The sequence below is a fragment of the Crinia signifera genome, chromosome 3, assembly GCF_055691185.1.
Source record: "Crinia signifera chromosome 3, ASM5569118v1, whole genome shotgun sequence".
Taxonomy (NCBI): domain Eukaryota; kingdom Metazoa; phylum Chordata; class Amphibia; order Anura; family Myobatrachidae; genus Crinia; species Crinia signifera.
In genome coordinates, this window is record NC_139219.1 from 7,592,211 (window position 1) to 7,611,223 (window position 19,013).

The 19,013-nt window shown below is 52.4% G+C and overlaps 1 protein-coding gene across 1 annotated transcript in view; it reads right to left on the minus strand.

Moving 5' to 3' along the window:
• RPS6KC1 (ribosomal protein S6 kinase C1) overlaps positions 1-19,013 on the minus strand; it is a 166,717-nt gene that overhangs the window by 101,731 nt on the left and 45,973 nt on the right. The window contains exons 6-7 of the mRNA XM_083175184.1: positions 13,452-13,511; positions 12,958-13,320 (exon numbers count right to left, since the gene is read on the minus strand). Coding sequence (XP_083031310.1) covers positions 12,958-13,320; positions 13,452-13,511 — 423 coding nt within the window. The remainder of the gene's footprint in view (positions 1-12,957; positions 13,321-13,451; positions 13,512-19,013) is intronic.

The window sequence follows — 19,013 nt, forward strand, 5'->3', positions numbered from 1 at the left end:
TGTAAAGTAATCCGCGTATGCTCGCCATGCTTCGGGCTCGGTGGCTCGCCACACTATATAAAACCAACTCCACGTCGTGGATAGTGGGGGTATGAAAAGGTCGGAGGATGCGTCCGCCGCCGGTCGCCATGCTTCGGGTTGACGTGGAGAGTGGTGGTGTTTTAGGTGTTTTACCATATGAAAAACTGAGATCTCATCTCACATCTCACGCCGCAAAAAAGGGCCACGCGATGCGATTTCACTACGCAGAATAGTCCATTAAGCAAATAGCTTAGTGGGCGCCCTGCTAGGAAACAAGTACCTAAATCTGTATTTTGGGGGGGGGGGGGGATACAGTTCTGTGTGAGGACACAAATAACGCGGTGGCACAACTATCACCGAATACATTGCAGAACTAAAATCCTAAGAGCAAAGGCAATCCCATGTTACTGCTGAGGCACCTGCCAGCGCCCTACAGTCAGATCTATTGTAACCAAGTGACTGGAACAAGAAAATTCCTGTCCCTTCTGAAGTAGTGAGCACCTGACGCCTGTGCTCAGAGGTACGTAGTGTGCACCTGTCGCCTGTGCTCAGAGGTAAGTAGTGCGCACCTGTCCTCAGTGGTAAGTAGTGCACACCTGTCGCCTGTGCTCAGAGGTAAGTAGTGCGCATCTGTCCCCTGTTCTCAGTGGTAAGTAGTGCGCACCTGTCCCCTGTGCTCAGCTGTAAGTAGTGCGCACCTGTCGCCTGTGCTCAGTGGTAAGTAGTGCGCACCTGTCCCCTGTGCTCAGAGGTAAGTAGTGCGCACCTGTTCTCTGTGCTCAGAGGTGAGTAGTGCACACCTGTCCCCTTTGCTCAAGAGTAAGTAGTGCGCACCTGTCCCCTGTGCTCAGAGGTAAGTAGTGCGCACCTGTCCCCTGTGCTCAGAGGTAAGTAGTGCGCACCTGTCCCCTGTGCTCAGCGGTAAGTAGTGCGCACCGGTCACCTAGTTCTTAGCGGTAAGTAGTGCGCACCTGTCCCAAGTGCTCAGAGGTAAGTAGTGCGCACCTGTCGCCTGTGCTTAGAAGTAGTGCGCACCTGTCCCCTGTGCTCAGAGGTAAGTAGTGCGCACCTGTCCCCTGTGCTCAGAGGTAAGTAGTGCACACCTGTCCCCTGTGCTCAGAGTTAAGTATTGCGCACCTGTCCCCTGTGCTCAGCTGTAAGTAGTGCGCACCTGTCACCTAGTGCTTAGCGGTAAGTAGTGCGCATCTGTCCACTGTGCTCAGTGGTAGTACTGCGCACCTGTCCCCTGTGCTCAGAGGTAAGTACTGCGCACCTGTCCCCTGTGCTCAGAGGTAAGTACTGCGCACCTGTCCCCTGTGCTCAGAGGTAAGTACTGCGCACCTGTCCCCTGTGCTCAGTGGTAAGTACTGCGCACCTGTCCCCTGTGCTCAGTGGTAAGTAGTGCGCACCTGTCCCCTGTGCTTAGAGGTAAGTAGTGCGCACCTGTTCTCTGTGCTCAGAGGTAAGTAGTGCGCACCTCTCGCCTGTGCTCAGAGGTAAGTAGTGTGCACCTGTCCCCTGTGCTCAGAGGTAAGTAGTGTGCACCTGTCCCCTGTGCTCAGTGGTAAGTAGTGCGCACCTGTCCCCTGTGCTCAGAGGTAAGTAGTGGGCACCTGTCCCCAGTGGTCAGCGGTAAGTAGTGCGCACCTGTCCCCAGTGGTCAGCGGTAAGTAGTGCGCACCTGTCCCCAGTGCTCAGCGGTAAGTAGTGTGCACCTGTCCCCTGTGCTCAGAGGTAAGTAGTGCGCACCTGTCCCGTGCTCAGAGGTAAGTAGTGCGCACCTGTTCTCTGTGCTCAGAGGTAAGTAGTGCGCACCTGTTCTCTGTGCTCAGAGGTAAGTAGTGCGCACCTGTCACCTAGTGCTCAGTGGTAAGTAGTGCGCACCTGTCCCGCGCTTAGAGGTAAGTAGTGCGCACCTGTCGCCTGTGCTCAGAGGTAAGTAGTGCGCACCTGTCCCCTGTGCTCAGAGGTAAGTAGTGCGCACCTGTCCCCTGTGCTCAGAGGTAAGTAGTGTGCACCTGTCCCCTGTGCTCAGCTGTAAGTAGTGTGCACCTGTCCCCTAGTGCTCAGTGGTAAGTAGTGCGCACCTGTCCCGCGCTTAGAGGTAAGTAGTGCGCACCTGTCGCCTGTGCTCAGAGGTAAGTAGTGCGCACCTGTCCCCTGTGCTCAGAGGTAAGTAGTGTGCACCTGTCCCCTGTGCTCAGAGGTAAGTAGTGCGCACCTGTCCCCTGTGCTCAGAGGTAAGTAGTGTGCACCTGTCCCCTGTGCTCAGCTGTAAGTAGTGCGAACCTGTCACCTAGTGCTCAGTGGTAAGTAGTGTGCACCTGTCCCCTGTGCTCAGCGGTAAGTAGTGCGCACCTGTCCCCTGTGCCCAGCTGTAAGTAGTGTGCACCTGTCCCCTGTGCTCAGCTGTAAGTAGTGCGCACCTATCACCTAGTGCTCAGTGGTAAGTAGTGCGCACCTGTCCCCTGTGCCCAGCTGTAAGTAGTGTGCACCTGTCCCCTGTGCTCAGCTGTAAGTAGTGCGCACCTGTCCCCAGTGCTCAGAGGTAAGTAGTGCGCACCTGTTCTCTGTGCTCAGAGGTAAGTAGTGCGCACCTGTCCCATGCTCAGGGGTAAGTAGTGCGCACCTGTTCCCTGTGCTCAGAGGTAAGTAGTGCGCACCTGTCCCCAGTGCTCAGCGGTAAGTAGTGCGCACCTGTTCTCTGTGCTCAGAGGTAAGTAGTGCGCACCTGTCCCATGCTCAGGGGTAAGTAGTGCGCACCTGTTCCCTGTGCTCAGAGGTAAGTAGTGCGCACCTGTCCCCAGTGCTCAGCGGTAAGTAGTGCGCACCTGTTCCCTGTGCTCAGCGGTTAGTAGTGCGCACCTGTCCCCAGTGCTCAGCGGTAAGTAGTGCGCACCTGTCCCCAGTGCTCAGTGTTTAGTAGTGCGCACCTGTCCCCTGTGCTCAGCGGTAAGTAGTGCGCACCTGTTCCATGTGCTCAGCGGTAAGTAGTGCGCACCTGTCCCCTGTGCTCAGCGGTAAGTAGTGCGCACCTGTTCCATGTGCTCAGCGGTAAGTAGTGCGCACCTGTCCCCAGCGGTAAGTACTGCGCACCTGTCCCCTGTGCTCAGAGGTAAGTAGTGCGCACCTGTCCCCTGTGCTCATAGGTAAGTAGTGCGCACCTGTCCCCTGTGCTCAGAGGTTAGTAGTGCGCACCTGTTCTCTGTGCTCAGCGGTAAGTAGTGCGCACCTGTTCTCTGTGCTCAGAGGTAAGTAGTGCGCACCTGTCCCATGCTCAGGGGTAAGTAGTGCGCACCTGTTCCCTGTGCTCAGAGGTAAGTAGTGCGCACCTGTCCCCAGTGCTCAGCGGTAAGTAGTGCGCACCTGTCCCATGCTCAGGGGTAAGTAGTGCGCACCTGTTCCCTGTGCTCAGAGGTAAGTAGTGCGCACCTGTCCCCAGTGCTCAGCGGTAAGTAGTGCGCACCTGTCACCTAGTGCTCAGCGGTAAGTAGTGCGCACCTGTCCCTAGTGCTCAGCAGTAAGTAGTGCGCACCTGTTCCCTGTGCTCAGCGGTTAGTAGTGCGCACCTGTTCCCTGTGCTCAGCGGTAAGTAGTGCGCACCTGTCCCCAGTGCTCAGCGGTAAGTAGTGCGCACCTGTCCCCAGTGCTCAGTGTTTAGTAGTGCGCACCTGTCCCCTGTGCTCAGTGGTAAGTAGTGCGCACCTGTTCTCTGTGCTCAGAGGTAAGTAGTGCGCACCTGTCCCCAGTGCTCAGCGGTAAGTAGTGCGCACCTGTCCCATGCTCAGGGGTAAGTAGTGCGCACCTGTTCCCTGTGCTCAGCGGTTAGTAGTGCGCACCTGTCCCCAGTGCTCAGCGGTAAGTAATGCGCACTCGACCCCTGTGCTCAGCGGTAAGTAGTTGCCCATAGAAACCAATCAGATTCTCTCTATTGTCTTCTAAAAGGTGCTGAATAAATAAGAAGTAGCATATAATTGGTTGCTACAGGCAACATCCCATCTTCGTAAATTTAGCTCACAGAACTATGGATGTGTAAGAAGAATAAGGCTTACATTGTGCAGAGGGCAAATCTCCGACCCACCTTCATGTTACCTAAATGAATGACTATAAAGCAGTACCGACAATGAGCGCAGAACCCGCACCTACAAACAGGACACAGCAGGGCCGCTCTGTATTCAGGACACAGCAGGGCCGCTCTGTATTCAGGACACAGCAGGGCCGCTCTGTATTCAGGACACAGCAGGGCCGCTCTGTATTCAGGACACAGCAGGGCCGCTCTGTATTCAGGACACAGCAGGGCCGCTCTGTATTCAGGACACAGCAGGGCCGCTCTGTATACAGGACACAGCAGGGCCGCTCTGTATACAGGACACAGCAGGGCCGCTCTGTATACAGGACACAGCAGGGCCGCTCTGTATACAGGACACAGCAGGGCCGCTCTGTATACAGGACACAGCAGGGCCGCTCTGTATACAGGACACAGCAGGGCCGCTCTGTATACAGGACACAGCAGGGCCGCTCTGTATACAGGACACAGCAGGGCCGCTCTGTATACAGGACACAGCAGGGCCGCTCTGTATACAGGACACAGCAGGGCCGCTCTGTATACAGGACACAGCAGGGCTGCTCTGTATACAGGACACAGCAGGGCTGCTCTGTATACAGGACACAGCAGGGCTGCTCTGTATACAGGACACAGCAGGGCTGCTCTGTATTCAGGACACAGAAGGGCTGCTCTGTATTCAGGACACAGCAGGGCTGCTCTGTATTCAGGACACAGCAGGGCTGCTCTGTATACAGGACACAGAAGGGCTGCTCTGTATTCAGGACACAGCAGGGCTGCTCTGTATTCAGGACACAGCAGGGCTGCTCTGTATTCAGGACACAGCAGGGCTGCTCTGTATACAGGACACAGAAGGGCTGCTCTGTATACAGGACACAGCAGGGCTGCTCTGTATTCAGGACACAGAAGGGCTGCTCTGTATACAGGACACAGAAGGGATGCTCTGTATACAGGACACAGAAGGGCTGCTCTGTATACAGGACACAGAAGGGCTGCTCTGTATACAGGACACAGAAGGGCTGCTCTGTATACAGGACACAGAAGGGCTGCTCTGTATTCAGGACACAGAAGGGCTGCTCTGTATACAGGACACAGAAGGGCTGCTCTGTATACAGGACACAGAAGTGCTGCTCTGTATACAGGACACAGAAGTGCTGCTCTGTATACAGGACACAGAAGGGCTGCTCTGTATACAGGACACAGAAGGGATGCTCTGTATACAGGACACAGAAGGGCTGCTCTGTATACAGGACACAGAAGGGCTGCTCTGTATACAGGACACAGAAGGGCTGCTCTGTATTCAGGACACAGAATGGCTGCTCTGTATACAGGACACAGAAGGGCTGCTCTGTATACAGGACACAGAAGTGCTGCTCTGTATACAGGACACAGAAGGGCTGCTCTGTATACAGGACACAGAAGGGCTGCTCTGTATACAGGACACAGAATGACTGCTCTGTATACAGGACACAGAAGGGCTGCTCTGTATACAGGACACAGAAGGGCTGCTCTGTATACAGGACACAGAAGGGCTGCTCTGTATACAGGACACAGAAGGGCTGCTCTGTATACAGGACACAGAATGGCTGCTCTGTATACAGGACACAGAATGACTGCTCTGTATACAGGACACAGAATGGCTGCCCTGTATACAGGACACAGAATGGCTGCTCTGTATACAGGACACAGAATGGCTGCTCTGTATACAGGACACAGAATGGCTGCTCTGTATACAGGACACAGAATGGCTGCTCTGTATACAGGACACACACAGAATGGCTGCTCTGTATACAGGACACAGAATGGCTGCTCTGTATACAGGCCACAGAAGGGCTGCTCTGTATACAGGACACAGAAGGGCTGCTCTGTATACAGGAACAGAATGGCTGCTCTGTATACAGGACACAGAGTTCTGGGGCTCGCTCAGATTCCATTTGTTCTTTAAGATCTCCACAAAAACCAGACAGAAAAAGGATTTAGCCTGAAGACTGCAGCTCGGGAAAGACTGAAGGTCTGGGCTGTGCGCACATCCCAGGGGACTCACAAACGTCGGGTCCAAGAAGCGCACATGGGCCTCTCCCAAGATCCTGGATGCAGCGTGGCAGCAGGCGGGCATTGTGGGCAGATGGAAAATGGCAGCTTTTGGGAAGTGTCTGATAACCAGATGCTGACTGAGCAGTCTATGAACCCATCCATCAGCCACCAGTTCACGGCCAGGACAGAGAGCTCCAGCGAACACTGGAAGGGCCTGCGTCTCACAGTCCGCCAGCACAGAACCTCTCCCATCAGAACAATGACAGTATGTGCTGTACAGTGTATTGTGCTATTAGCCAATGGGCTCGCAGCATGCAAACAATAATAATAATAAATAGAACCAAAATCCCAATCACACCACTGTTTTCAAAGTAACCCTTATAATAGAGGACGTTTCTGCTGTGAGAATTGTGCGGTTCCTTCGCTATGACAATGTCACAGATACAGAGAGTTCATGGAAATGACAACTTTACTGAAACAGACTCTCCGGACCCCACTATTTATTACACCTGGCCCCCTCTCATCCTAAGCTTCCTGTTCATGCTCACTTCTACCCCTTCTGTGTCAGGGTATGGGTCCACATCTGAAATCGATCAACCTAGCTAAGGTCGTCAGGATTGGAATTAAGACACAAGTATTAGGTCGACGGGTAAAACAATAGCTCTATATGTCCCCCCCCCTGCTAGTGGGGTAAAAAACAGATGCAATGGACTTGTGTATCCACCAACCAAATTTGAATTTACTATTGACAACACATCTGTCCAATTTGAGATACTACAAGTTTAACCCCTTGAGTGGTATGCCCGGAAATTTTCCGGGTTCAGCTGCGCTGCCGCAGCAGGCTGTCCCGGAAAATTTCCAGGCATACCATAGGTGCGCACCAGTGGTGTCCAGGTGTGCACCACTGGCGCTGCACCTCTAGAGCCCAACCCCCCCTCAACCTTGCAGTCCACCCCATCACCTTTGCTCCGGCGATCGCCGGAGCTCCCCTGACCCGCCCACCAGCCAGCCGTCACTCATTTTACAGTGACGTCAGCGGCAGGCTCCTGTATGGTCAGTGCAGCTCAGGGAGACTTGGGAGCGCTCAGGCACCTGAGTCCTTCCGAGCCACTGCGAACATCCCCAGCCTGCCACCGACGTCACTACTGAATGTGACAGGCCGGCTAAGGCAGCGGGGACAGCGGCGGCAGGGAAGTGTACTAACGCCGGAGCAGAGGTGAGGGAGGGGGGGGCTTCCAACTTCCTGTGGTGGGTTTTGCTGGGGCAGGACAAACCTGCCCTAGTAAGTTTGTCCTGCCCCAGCAAAACCCACCACTCAAGGGGTTAATAAAATATAAATAATAATTTTATATATATATATATATATATATATATATATATATATATATATATAAAATAATATAAATAAATATTAATAAAATATTTCTTGAACATTTCATTCAATTTGTTCCAATGATATGATTCACAATAGTTGACATGAGACCCCAACGCGTTTCGTCATCACGACTTCATCGGGGCAAAGTTCAATAATTGTTTTTAAAAGATTTAAGGTTGTAAAAGATCAAAGCAGCGGATAGGTCCCCTTTGACTCCTTATAAATATGAAGCTTCAAGTGGCACCAAATACTGTTCAAAGATTCTGCATAGATTGTATACTCAAGAAGGAATCTGCAATTACTCGTGTGTACCTACGTAGGTCGAAATGAGTTTTTCATTCTTTTATTGTCCTGAATGTCGACACAGACAACATGGACACCATCAAAGTGTACCGCTCAGCACACTACTCTATTCTCCCTCCATGCCCTAGTGGATGATCGGGCATGAAATACAGAGCTTTGTACCTCAACTGAAATTCACAACTTATTCACAATTCATATAATGTAAGACCAATGAGTACATGAAGATAATTCTCCAAGCAAGTCCACGATCAATTTTTTTCCATAGTCACAGGTAAGTAAGATACAATTTCACATCAGATGCTGTTGAATATATAAAAACACAACGCGTTTCATCTTACAACTTCATCAGGGGTAAGGTCCAATGAACGGATAATGATAAAGAAAGAGTCTGGACGTCTGATTTCAAATAAAAAAAATCATATAGACAGAAAAGCATGGATGAGACTATAGGGCATAAATGGTCTTGGGGATTTGTCCTGCAATATTGACCACTTTGTCCTGTAGGGCTGTCTCCTTATCTTGCTCATCCAAAATATGTAACAGAAAACAGCGACAGGGGGTCAACATGAGGACACACAGAAACGGTCGACATGGGCTTTTAAAAAAATTTTTTTGCGGTTTACGTCAACATGTGAGCACATGGACCCTCAATTAGTAACGCGCGTCACTACCAATGCTCTGGGCATGGTCGTTCGCTCCAATACGATCGGAACACTTTTCTATTCCCAATACCGTGGCTGGTAACATATGAAAAAGTCCCCCAAAGAAATATCATGGGGAAAAAAAGCATGCCAACTTTTTTGCGTGTGTTGACCATTTGCCCAAATCAAACCTTTTGTCGCCCATGTTGAAATGTTGTGCCGACCGCGCCAATGTCAACCTATCGCCCGGATACCCGTTGAAGTAATGCTACAGTCAAAACAGAGTATACTCAAAATCCCGGTCTCAATGTGGCCCCGGTGGACTGGACGAAATGTAAGTTCTATGATAAAAAATTAGATTTTATTATATTGTGGAGCGAATGGAAATTTATCTTACAGCCCAGAGAGACTCTAAGCTATATACCGAGCCCCAGTATAGGATCTGCGCTGGTTGTGGCTGTAACCACGCGGCTATATACCGAGCCCCAGTATAGGATCTGCGCTGGCTGTAACCACACGGCTATATACCGAGCCCCAGTATAGGATCTGCGCTGGTTGTGGCTGTAACCACACGGCTATATACTGAGCCCCAGTATAGGATCTGCGCTGGTTGTGGCTGTAACCACACGGCTATATATCGAGCCCCAGTATAGGGTCTGCGCTGGTTGTGGCTGTAACCACGTGGCTATATACCGAGCCCCAGTATAGGATCTGCGCTGGTTGTGGCTGTAACCACACGGCTATATACCGAGCCCCAGTATAGGATCTTCGCTGGTTGTGGCTGTAACCACACGGCTATATACCGAGCCCCAGTATAGGATCTGCGCTGGTTGTGGCTGTAACCACGCGGCTATATACCGAGCCCCAGTATAGGATCTGCGCTGGCTGTGGCTGTAACCACGCGGCTATATACCGAGCCCCAGTATAGGATCTGCGCTGGTTGTGGCTGTAACCACACGGCTATATACCGAGCCCCAGTATAGGATCTGCGCTGGTTGTGGCTGTAACCACACGGCTATATACCGAGCCCCAGTATAGGATCTGCACTGGTTGTGGCTGTAACCACGCGGCTATATACCGAACCCCAGTATAGGGTCTGCGCTGGTTGTGGCTGTAACCACGCGGCTATATACCGAGCCCCAGTATAGGATCTGCGCTGGTTCTGGCTGTAACCACACGGCTATATACCGAGCCCCAGTATAGGATCTTCGCTGGTTGTGGCTGTAACCACACGGCTATATACCGAGCCCCAGTATAGGATCTGCGCTGGTTGTGGCTGTAACCATGCGGCTATATACCGAGCCCCAGTATAGGATCTGCGCTGGTAGTGGCTGTAACCACGCGGCTATATACCGAGCCCCAGTATAGGATCTGTGCTGGCTGTGGCTGTAACCACGCGGCTATATACCGAGCCCCAGTATAGGATCTGCGCTGGTTGTGGCTGTAACCACACGGCTATATACCGAGCCCCAGTATAGGATCTGCGCTGGTTGTGGCTGTAAACACACGGCTATATACCGAGCCCCAGTATAGGATCTGTGCTGGCTGTGGCTGTAACCACGCGGCTATATACCGAGCCCCAGTATAGGATCTGCGCTGGCTGTAACCAAACGGCTATATACCGAGCCCCAGTATAGGATCTGTGCTGGTTGTGGCTGTAACCACGCGGCTATATACCGAGCCCCAGTATAGGATCTGCGCTGGCTGTAACCACGCGGTAATGCCGTCAGTATCGGTACCGGTCCCTGCTCCCCAGCTCTGCAGCACTTATGGAAATAAATCCTCGGAGAATTGCTGCTTTTACTGCGGGGACCAGCAGCTGCGCCTAATCCAGATTCGCATGAATGAAAATATTTCAGCGGAAAAAAAAAAACCATCCCACCTCCCCCTCGGTTTATTTTCCATTTGACTTTCCTGTAATTATTTTGTAAACTGCTCGCATAACAATACATAAAAACATCTGCAAAAACAGGTAATTAACGTGTCAAGCCTAACTAATGCATTTTTATGGTGTCCATGCTTCGTCAACTGTAATTATAACTCTTTTTAAGCAAATGATGGTGTGTCTGCTGCGCTGTGCGAGTGCTTATTGTGGACGCCTTGCAGCCGCTGGTGCAAACAGAACATAAACTCAAAAGCGACTTAATTACCTGTAAAACAAAACTTAACGCACATTTACAGGCAGAAGAGAAATTAGCCCTCCGCCGCAGAACGCACCAGCGACACGCCTTAATGCTTATCTCCGAGGAAGAAGGCGCTGAATGGGAACACGCATTAACGGCGCAGCGTTTATACAATGCAACCCATGGCAACGTTCTGTAATCACAAGCAAGCAAATAACAGATGTTACGCCGCTTCTAGACAGACAAAGCCGGCAGTGTAATACCAGCGCGAGAGCTATACTGTAGCACACTCACTATGGGGGGAATTCAGGCCTATTCGCTGTCTAGCGAGCAGGTAAACACTTTTCCGCCGAACGAATCCAGGTGCTGCCATGCAGCAGGTGTGTATGCTGACACATCCGCACAGATGATAAATAATCATTCTACTAGGTGATTCATCGCACCCTACGGGCGCTCTTCACACCGGTGTAAGGGGCTGCGCCCCCTTAATTTGTGAACGTTTGTATTGTGCGAAATATGGTTAGAATTTGTCCGCAAATCGCGGGAGGGGTTGCGGGGGTCACGGGGGTCCCGTGGATCACTTGGGGGGAGGGTGGGGGAGGGTGAATTACGGGATGGGGGGGGGGGTCGCAAATCGCAGGAGTGCGGGTGCCGTGAATCGCGGGAGGGGTCGGTGGTCCATAAATTGCGGGAGGGGGGGTCGCGGGGGTTATGCGAATCGCGGGAGGGGGTCACGCGAATCGCGGGAGGGGGGGTCCTGCGAATCGTGGGAGGGGGGGTCCCTCGAATCGCGGGAGGGGGGGGAGGTCGCGGGAATCGCGGAAGGGGGTGGGTCGAGGGGGTCGCGGGGGTCCCACGAATCGCGGGAGGAGGGGTGCTGGCAGAGGGGGGGGGGTGCAGGAGTAATGGTGGATGGTGGGTGTGTACTGTAGCCCTGGCTGGGCGGGGGGAGGTGATGTCAAGGGGGTGGAACTTTATACACATGAAAACGTTATACACATAAAACACTGGTCTTTGCCCTGGGGGGGCGGGTTTGTGTATGCCGCTGGGCGGGAACATTAGCTACACAGGGGATGAGTGACAGATCTGGCTAAATATAGAATAGATGGTCACTCATGTTTCCCCTGCTTGGTATAAAAAATAACCCTACAGTATACTTACTTTTCATATTGCTGATGACATGTGACATGCACCAAACAGGCAAGGGAACGCCTGCGCTCTATACAGCCTGCGCCCGTACAGCGGTTCTATGGGTGAGCCGACCATTCTTGTGGGGGCGCCCATGAAACTCCCCCCCTACCTGTCACTCAGGCAGCGAGCGCACGGCGAGTGTAAAATTCACCGACCCCCACTATCGGGGACAGGGGTGAATCGGCCCCTATGCGCTAAGGGCTGCTAATGCGCAGATGATTATCTAATTAGCCCAGATTAACCAGATGAGTTTGAAAAAGGAGAAGACATAATAATGCCAGTCACATGGTGGCACTGTGGGTCAGCGTACCACACAAGATGCGTTCACAGAAACAATGCCAGAATCCCGAAATCCACCAATAGAGTGGCGCCGGAATGTCAATATCAGCGAGGAAGCCGGCGCCGGATGTAAGTACAGTATGTGGGGCGGGGTAGTGTTAGGCAGGGGGACAGGCACCAGGGTCTACTTAGGGTTAGACTGTGGGAGCAGAGGGTAAGGCACTTAGAAGGGGGGTTAGGGTGAGGCTGTGGGGTGGGGTAAGGGGGGGGGGGGGGGGGGTTTACAGGCCAGATAGGAAGGTTAGGGTTAGGCACTAGCGGGGAGGGTGGGGGCTAGGCTGCGCACAGGGGAGGGGTTACATTTAGTATATAAAGTCAGAAAAATAGTCTCCCTCAACACTCAGTATGATGACCCCATAGGGTCGGCATACAGTCCATTTGGTCAAAGGGTGACACGGCTTTGGTCGTATGAAAAAGTTTTCATTTGTTTTCATAAATGAACCAGCCACGTGGGCTCGGACTGGGAACGGCAGCGCATTATGGCACCTGGCTCGAAGCACGGCGCGTGAAGCAAGCCCAGGAGCGGACGCCTTTTTCCAAATTTGGGTTATACCTATGAATTAACACCCAAAAATAAAAATCATCTTTTTTGCGTTGACCATTTTCATGTTGACCTGTTGACCCCAACAGCCTTCTGTCAATCCCCGCCCGTGACATTTGGGTCAGGATACAGGTGACTATAGCGTAGTACAGCAAGTGCAAGACGCGAACATTTCAGCATAATAAGTAATCTGATGACCGGGGACGGGGGTCTGCAACAGAAAAGCAACAAGAGGCCGCGGCGCTGGTGCTCCTGTGCTCCGCCGACGGAGAGGCTCCCAGAGAGCAACATAGAGGCCCCACAATTTACCAAAGTTAAAGGCTCACCTTGTACCCCTTCCAAAAGCAGATCCACGCCTTTCCTGTAAAACCCAAATGCGGCTTCGTAGTTCCGTTCTGTCTCCTTCTTCATGGCCAAGGTGATTAGCTCGCCAGCCTTCGCCAGGTAATCCGCTTTGCCAAGCTTCTGCTTTAGTCTGGCAGCGAACAGGCTGCGGCTCTCTCTCTCCGCTTCAGCTTTAACCCCCTCATAGCCGGAGGCCGAAAAGTTCTGCGCTAGCAAGCCCGGAGACGGAGGCGCACCCAACGGTTTACTTGGTGAAATCTGGTTGGAGGCCATTCCATCGTCTGTTCCGGACAGAGAATCTAAGTCCACGGTGAGCGAGATCAGGTCGCTGTCACTGGAGAGACCTGGGAGAGAACAATAGGAGATGTTTTACACACAGTACAGAAGTGGTTCCGTTACGGCGTTCAGGGGTCACGCGGACAGGACAGAAAAGCAAAGTTGAGCTCTCGCAGGTGTTGGTTTAGAAATAACTCACCCCCACATTCAGATTGGCTGGTGAAGGTCACGTCATCCAGTCCGCAAGAGTCTTTCCTCACTAGGAGACAGCACAGAGGGTCCGCGTTAGTAGCGAGTGGTGGATGGGACATTTACATACACAAATTACGCGCAAATATCATTATAATTATGCATTATTCATATGGCATGCCACAAGGGATCTGCAGCGCCCAATTATACCCCTTTTGCAAATGCTAGGTCGCACCTGGAATATGAACATGGACCCGTCCCGGCATTTGTGAGGTAAAGCTCCCCTCAGCGACCCGGCAATAAGTCAGGTCGCTGACGTCACATGGGGGGTGGAGCGTCTTTGGGCGGTGGGGAAGGAAGTAGCACTTGACGTTGCCTCTGCCCGTTTACACAGCAACCCGGGTCAAACCATTCTTTTAACCCAGGTCAACCTTAACCCTAACCCAGGATGCCAATCCGATAGAGAGAACAAAGAGATATATGGCGCCCTACTCTCCTCGGAGTGGCACAGTTGCGCCGGGCATTTTGCGCCATGTTGCCTATAAGATGCTAGAAGTAGGTAGACACATCTGTGACTACCAGACAAATGACACCAAGATTTCCCAATTCACACCCTCTCGGTGGTCAGCCATAGCCCAGCTCATGCAAACAAATGTAAGTAACTAAAACCATGAGTTCTCTGGGCCCCTATCACGTATGTACACAAACGCCTACGCAGCTGCGGTTTCCTAGGTTACGGGACTTGCTAATCATCGCAAGTAATGTCGCCCACGAAAGACGATAGACACCCACCAGAGCCATCGCAAAGTCCTCCGCAATCACCTACTCATACGCAGCACTGAAGCCATAATGGGAAACATCCACTCCAAGGGTGATACTTACTAAGGTGGGAGTTCTAATTTACATGGGATCACCAATCAGACACAATCTAATGTTCTAGAAGGTGCTAAATAAGAAGTAGATTCTGATTGGTTGCCTAAAGCAACATCCCATGTGACATAGAACTGCCGTCTTAGTAAATTCCCCCCCAAGGGGTGAGACGATGTGGCTATACATGACTCGTATATAGTCACATGACCTCAGCGTCGGCCTCATTCTTGGACAGTTCAGACTGACTTATTTGCGAATGGGGGAAAAAATAATTTGATGGTCGGCGGACACATCGAATGTATTCTCCCCCTTATGCTCGCATGTAAACGGATGTTTGATCACGCAAATCCATTCGCACAGCAGAGCGCATATCCCTCAGCGGTGGGGGGCGGGCAGCATTTAACCACTCAGGAAACAGAGAATTTACGGTGGTTACCAAGCCAATCTGAATGACCCCCGAAACGTGAGTGTGATCGCGAAGGTGCCTCGATGCATGGATATGATAATAGCTCAGCTGCGAATACATCGCATCGCACACACATGAATAAGGCCCTTTTTACAGAATAAAGCCTGGATCGTACGTCATACAAAACAGGGAAATACTAAATTCTGACTAATTTATCAATTATTTCTGAATTTCTGTTCCGTTTTATTATAGGACCATTTGGAAGCGGCTTGTAACTGAGGAACGGGCATCTTGTTCTACACACAGAACTGATAAACACACAGCAAGGGTAAGTAAAGATGCCACGCAAGGTGTCACAATGGGAACGGGACTTGTCAATGCTTGTCACGCTATCTTGAATGCTGGAAACATGAATATGCATCGCTTGCGACCTCTGTCAGAAGAAGAGCCGGCGGCGCGGGCATCTTACATGATTATAGAGAAGCCCTTCTCACGTGGTAAGTGCAGCAGAGCTGTCCCTCAGATGTGCCACTCGTTCCTGGCGCCAGCTCCTGGCACCGCAATCCCCCTGTTCAGCTTCCAACGCAGACAGGAGAAACTAACAATTATTATTGTGTTACAGGTGAGTAAGCAGAGGCGCTGGGAGAAAGCGATGCAGCCATGGGAGAAACAGATTGTAAATGGTACATCTTCACCACTGCGCAGCCCTCCCGCTGCGGGGAGAACGCTGCCGGTCCGCGGAGAAGCTTTTATTTCACCGTTTAAAAGGAATGAAAGGAAATATATAAAATAAACGGTTACTGTGAGAAGCTTCGGAAGAGGGGATGGTTGGTTGTTTGTTTACTTTTGGTGCTTTGTGAAATATAAATACCAACAGCTCGCTGCCACTTCATAGCTTCTGTCATCCAACCCTCCCTGTATAATAAGCTAGTGCAGAGGTTCCCGCCAGGACCAGGTTTTAAGGAAATCCATGGCAGAGCACAGATGGTTAATAGATTTAGGTACTAATTAGGTCACCTGTGCCCAGGTTTGGTTAAGCTGCGTACACACGGGGGAGATATATTGCTCAGTGTCTCCTTTTCATCAGCGACCAGAGATGGTCGCTGATGAAAGGGAACCTCTGCCGGGCGGTGCCGCAGAGGTAATCAGCTGGTTGCAGGAGCAAGCTCCTGCGACCAGCGATTAGAACATGGCTGAAAACGGGAGCGCGCACCCGGCGATTTATCACTGGGGCACACTCCCATCACTGGCAATATGGTCGCCAGCGACCATATTTCCCAGCGATATCAGCCCCTATCGCCCCCGTGTGTACACAGCATTAGAGGACCTTAAGGATGGAGTTTGGGAACTCCTCAGCTAGTGTTATCCTGGGGTATTGTCTGATTAACTTAACAAACAAGGGGCCCAATTCATGTTGGCTCGGTAAGCTACGAACATTGCAGCTTACTGAGCACCCGAGGCGCCGCCCGTCACATCACCGCCTCTCCCTACACCTCCAGCCTCATCTCCTCACCTACCTAATCCCCAGCCTCATCATCTCACCGCTCCTCAGGACACCTGCAGCCTCATCTCCTCCCTACATGCACCTCCTGCCTCATCACTTTACATCTCCTCCGTACACCTCCAGCCTCATCTCCACACAGCTCCTCCCTACACCTCCAGCCTCATCTCCTCACAGCTCCTCCCTACATCTCCAGCCTCATCTCCTCACCGCTCCTCCCTACACCTCAAGCCTCATCTCCTCACTGCTCCTCCTTACACCTCCAGCCTCATCTCCTCACCGCTCCTCCCTTCATCTCCAGCCTCATCTCCTCACCGCTCCTCCCTACAACTCCAGCCTCATCTCCTCACTGCTCCTCCCTACACCTCCAGCCCCATCACCTCACCGCTCCTCCCTACACCTCATCACCTCCCCACACCTCCAGCCTCTTTCCCTCACCTCTCCCCTACACCTCCAGCCTCATCACCTCACCGCTCCTCCCTACACCTCCAGCCTCATCACCTCACCGCTCCTCCCTACACCTCCAGCCTCATCACCTCACTCCTCCTCCCTACACCTCCAGCCTCATCACCTTACTCCTCCTCCCTACACCTCCAGCCTCATCTCTTCACCGCTCCTCCCTACATCTCCAGCCTCATCTCCTCACCGCTCCTCCCTACAACTCCAGCCTCATCTCCTCACTGCTCCTCCCTACACCTCCAGCCTCATCACCTCACCGCTCCTCCCTACACCTCATCACCTCCCCACACCTCCAGCCTCTTTCCCTCACCTCTCCCCTACACCTCCAGCCTCATCACCTCACCGCTCCTCCCTACACCTCCAGCCTCATCACCTCACCGCTCCTCCCTACACCTCCAGCCTCATCACCTCACTCCTCCTCCCTACACCTCCAGCCTCATCACCTTACTCCTCCTCCCTACACCTCCAGCCTCATCTCTTCACCGCTCCTCCCTACACCTCCAGCCTCATCTCCTCACCGCTCCTCCCTACACCTACAGCCTCATCTCCTCACTGCTCCTCCCTACACCTCCAGCCTAATGTCACCTCTCCTACCTACACCTCCAGCCTCTTCACCTCACCTCTCCCCCCTACACCTCCTGCCTCATCACCTCACCACTCCTCCAGCCTCATCTCCTCACCGTTCCTCCATACATCTCCAGCCTCATCACCTCACCGCTCCTCCCTACATATCCCCACACCTCCAGCCTCATCGCCTCACCTCTCCCCCCTACACCTCCAGCCTCATCACCTCACCACTCCTCCCTACACCTCCAGCCTCATCTCCTCACCGCTCCTCCCAACACCTACAGCCTCATCTCCTCACCTCTTCTCCCTACACCTACAGCCTCTTCACCTCCCCACACCTTCAGCCTAATCACCTCAACTCTCCCCCTACACCTCCAGCCTTATCACCTCACCTCTCCTCTCCTCCCTACACCTCCAGCCTCATCAGCTCACTCCTCCTCCCTACACCTCCAGCCTCATCTCCTCACTCCTCCTACCTACACCTCCAACCTCCTCTCCTCACTCCTCCTCCCTACACCTCCAGCCTCATCTCCTCACTCCTCCTCCCTACAGCTCAAGCCTCATCTCATCACCGCTCCTCCATACACCTCCAGCCTCATCTCCTCACCGCTCCTCCCTACACCTCCAGCCTCATTTCCTCACCTCTCCTCCCTACACCCCCAGCCTCATCACCTCTCCTCTCCTCCCTACACCTCCAGCCTCTTCACCTACCCACACCTCCAGCCTCATCACCTCAACTCTCCCCCCTACACCTCCAGCCTCATCACCTCACCGCACCTCCCTACACCTCCGGCCTCATCACCTCACCACTCCTCCCTACACCTCAAGCCTCATCACCTCACCGCTCCTCCCTACACCTCCGGCCTCATCTCATCACCGCTCCTCCCTACATCTCCGGCCTCATCTTCTCACCTCTTCTCTCTACATCTCCGGCCTCATCACCCCACCCCACCTCTCCTCCCTACATCTCCAGCCTCATCACCTCACCGCTCCTCCCTACACCTCCAGCCTCATCTCCTCACGCTCCTCGCGACACCTCCAGCCTCATCATCTCTCCTCACCACACCACCACCCTCATTTCATAACCAACCAATCATCCATACATCTGCAGCCAGCTATTTCCTAGTCATTACTTCCCATTCAGGGTTTCTACTGGGCTGCTCCTCACCTTTGCAAAGTGATCTCTCAGCCGCCAAACCTTCCAATACCTCTCATCCTTCCATTGTAGCATCCCAGCCATCCTATTAACCCTGCAGTCTCTGCCCTCTCCCATTGTGTCCACCCACATAGACTACAGATCGTGAGCTTGTGCGAGCAGGACCCTCTGTCCTAAGTCTTCCTTACATTATGCTATCCGATCATTATAATTATGTATTTCTGTTGAACCATTAATATTATTGTAGTACTCGGTACTCCAGCAGCAGGTACCACACGTATTCAGTGCCTGGGGTCACTTGTGGCCCGTTATAAATGATACTTGCACAATGTCTTATTACGGTTATACTGCATAATATCAGCATATTGGAAATAGCCTGTGAGTGAGGGACGGAACACCCCGGAGCTATAGGTGTAAACGTTAATAAGTCATTTCTGTAACAGCAGCTCATCTTCCCCTCTGAGTGAGCCACTGTATCCGTTCCTCCTAGTTACGGATATTGCGTGTCCACACGTGTGAGCCAGGCAGCTAGCATGATCAGAGTTGGTGCTGGCCTTGTAAGTAGGGAGAGCGCTGGTGCAACCATGAGCTGAGGAGAGCTTATCATCTGAGG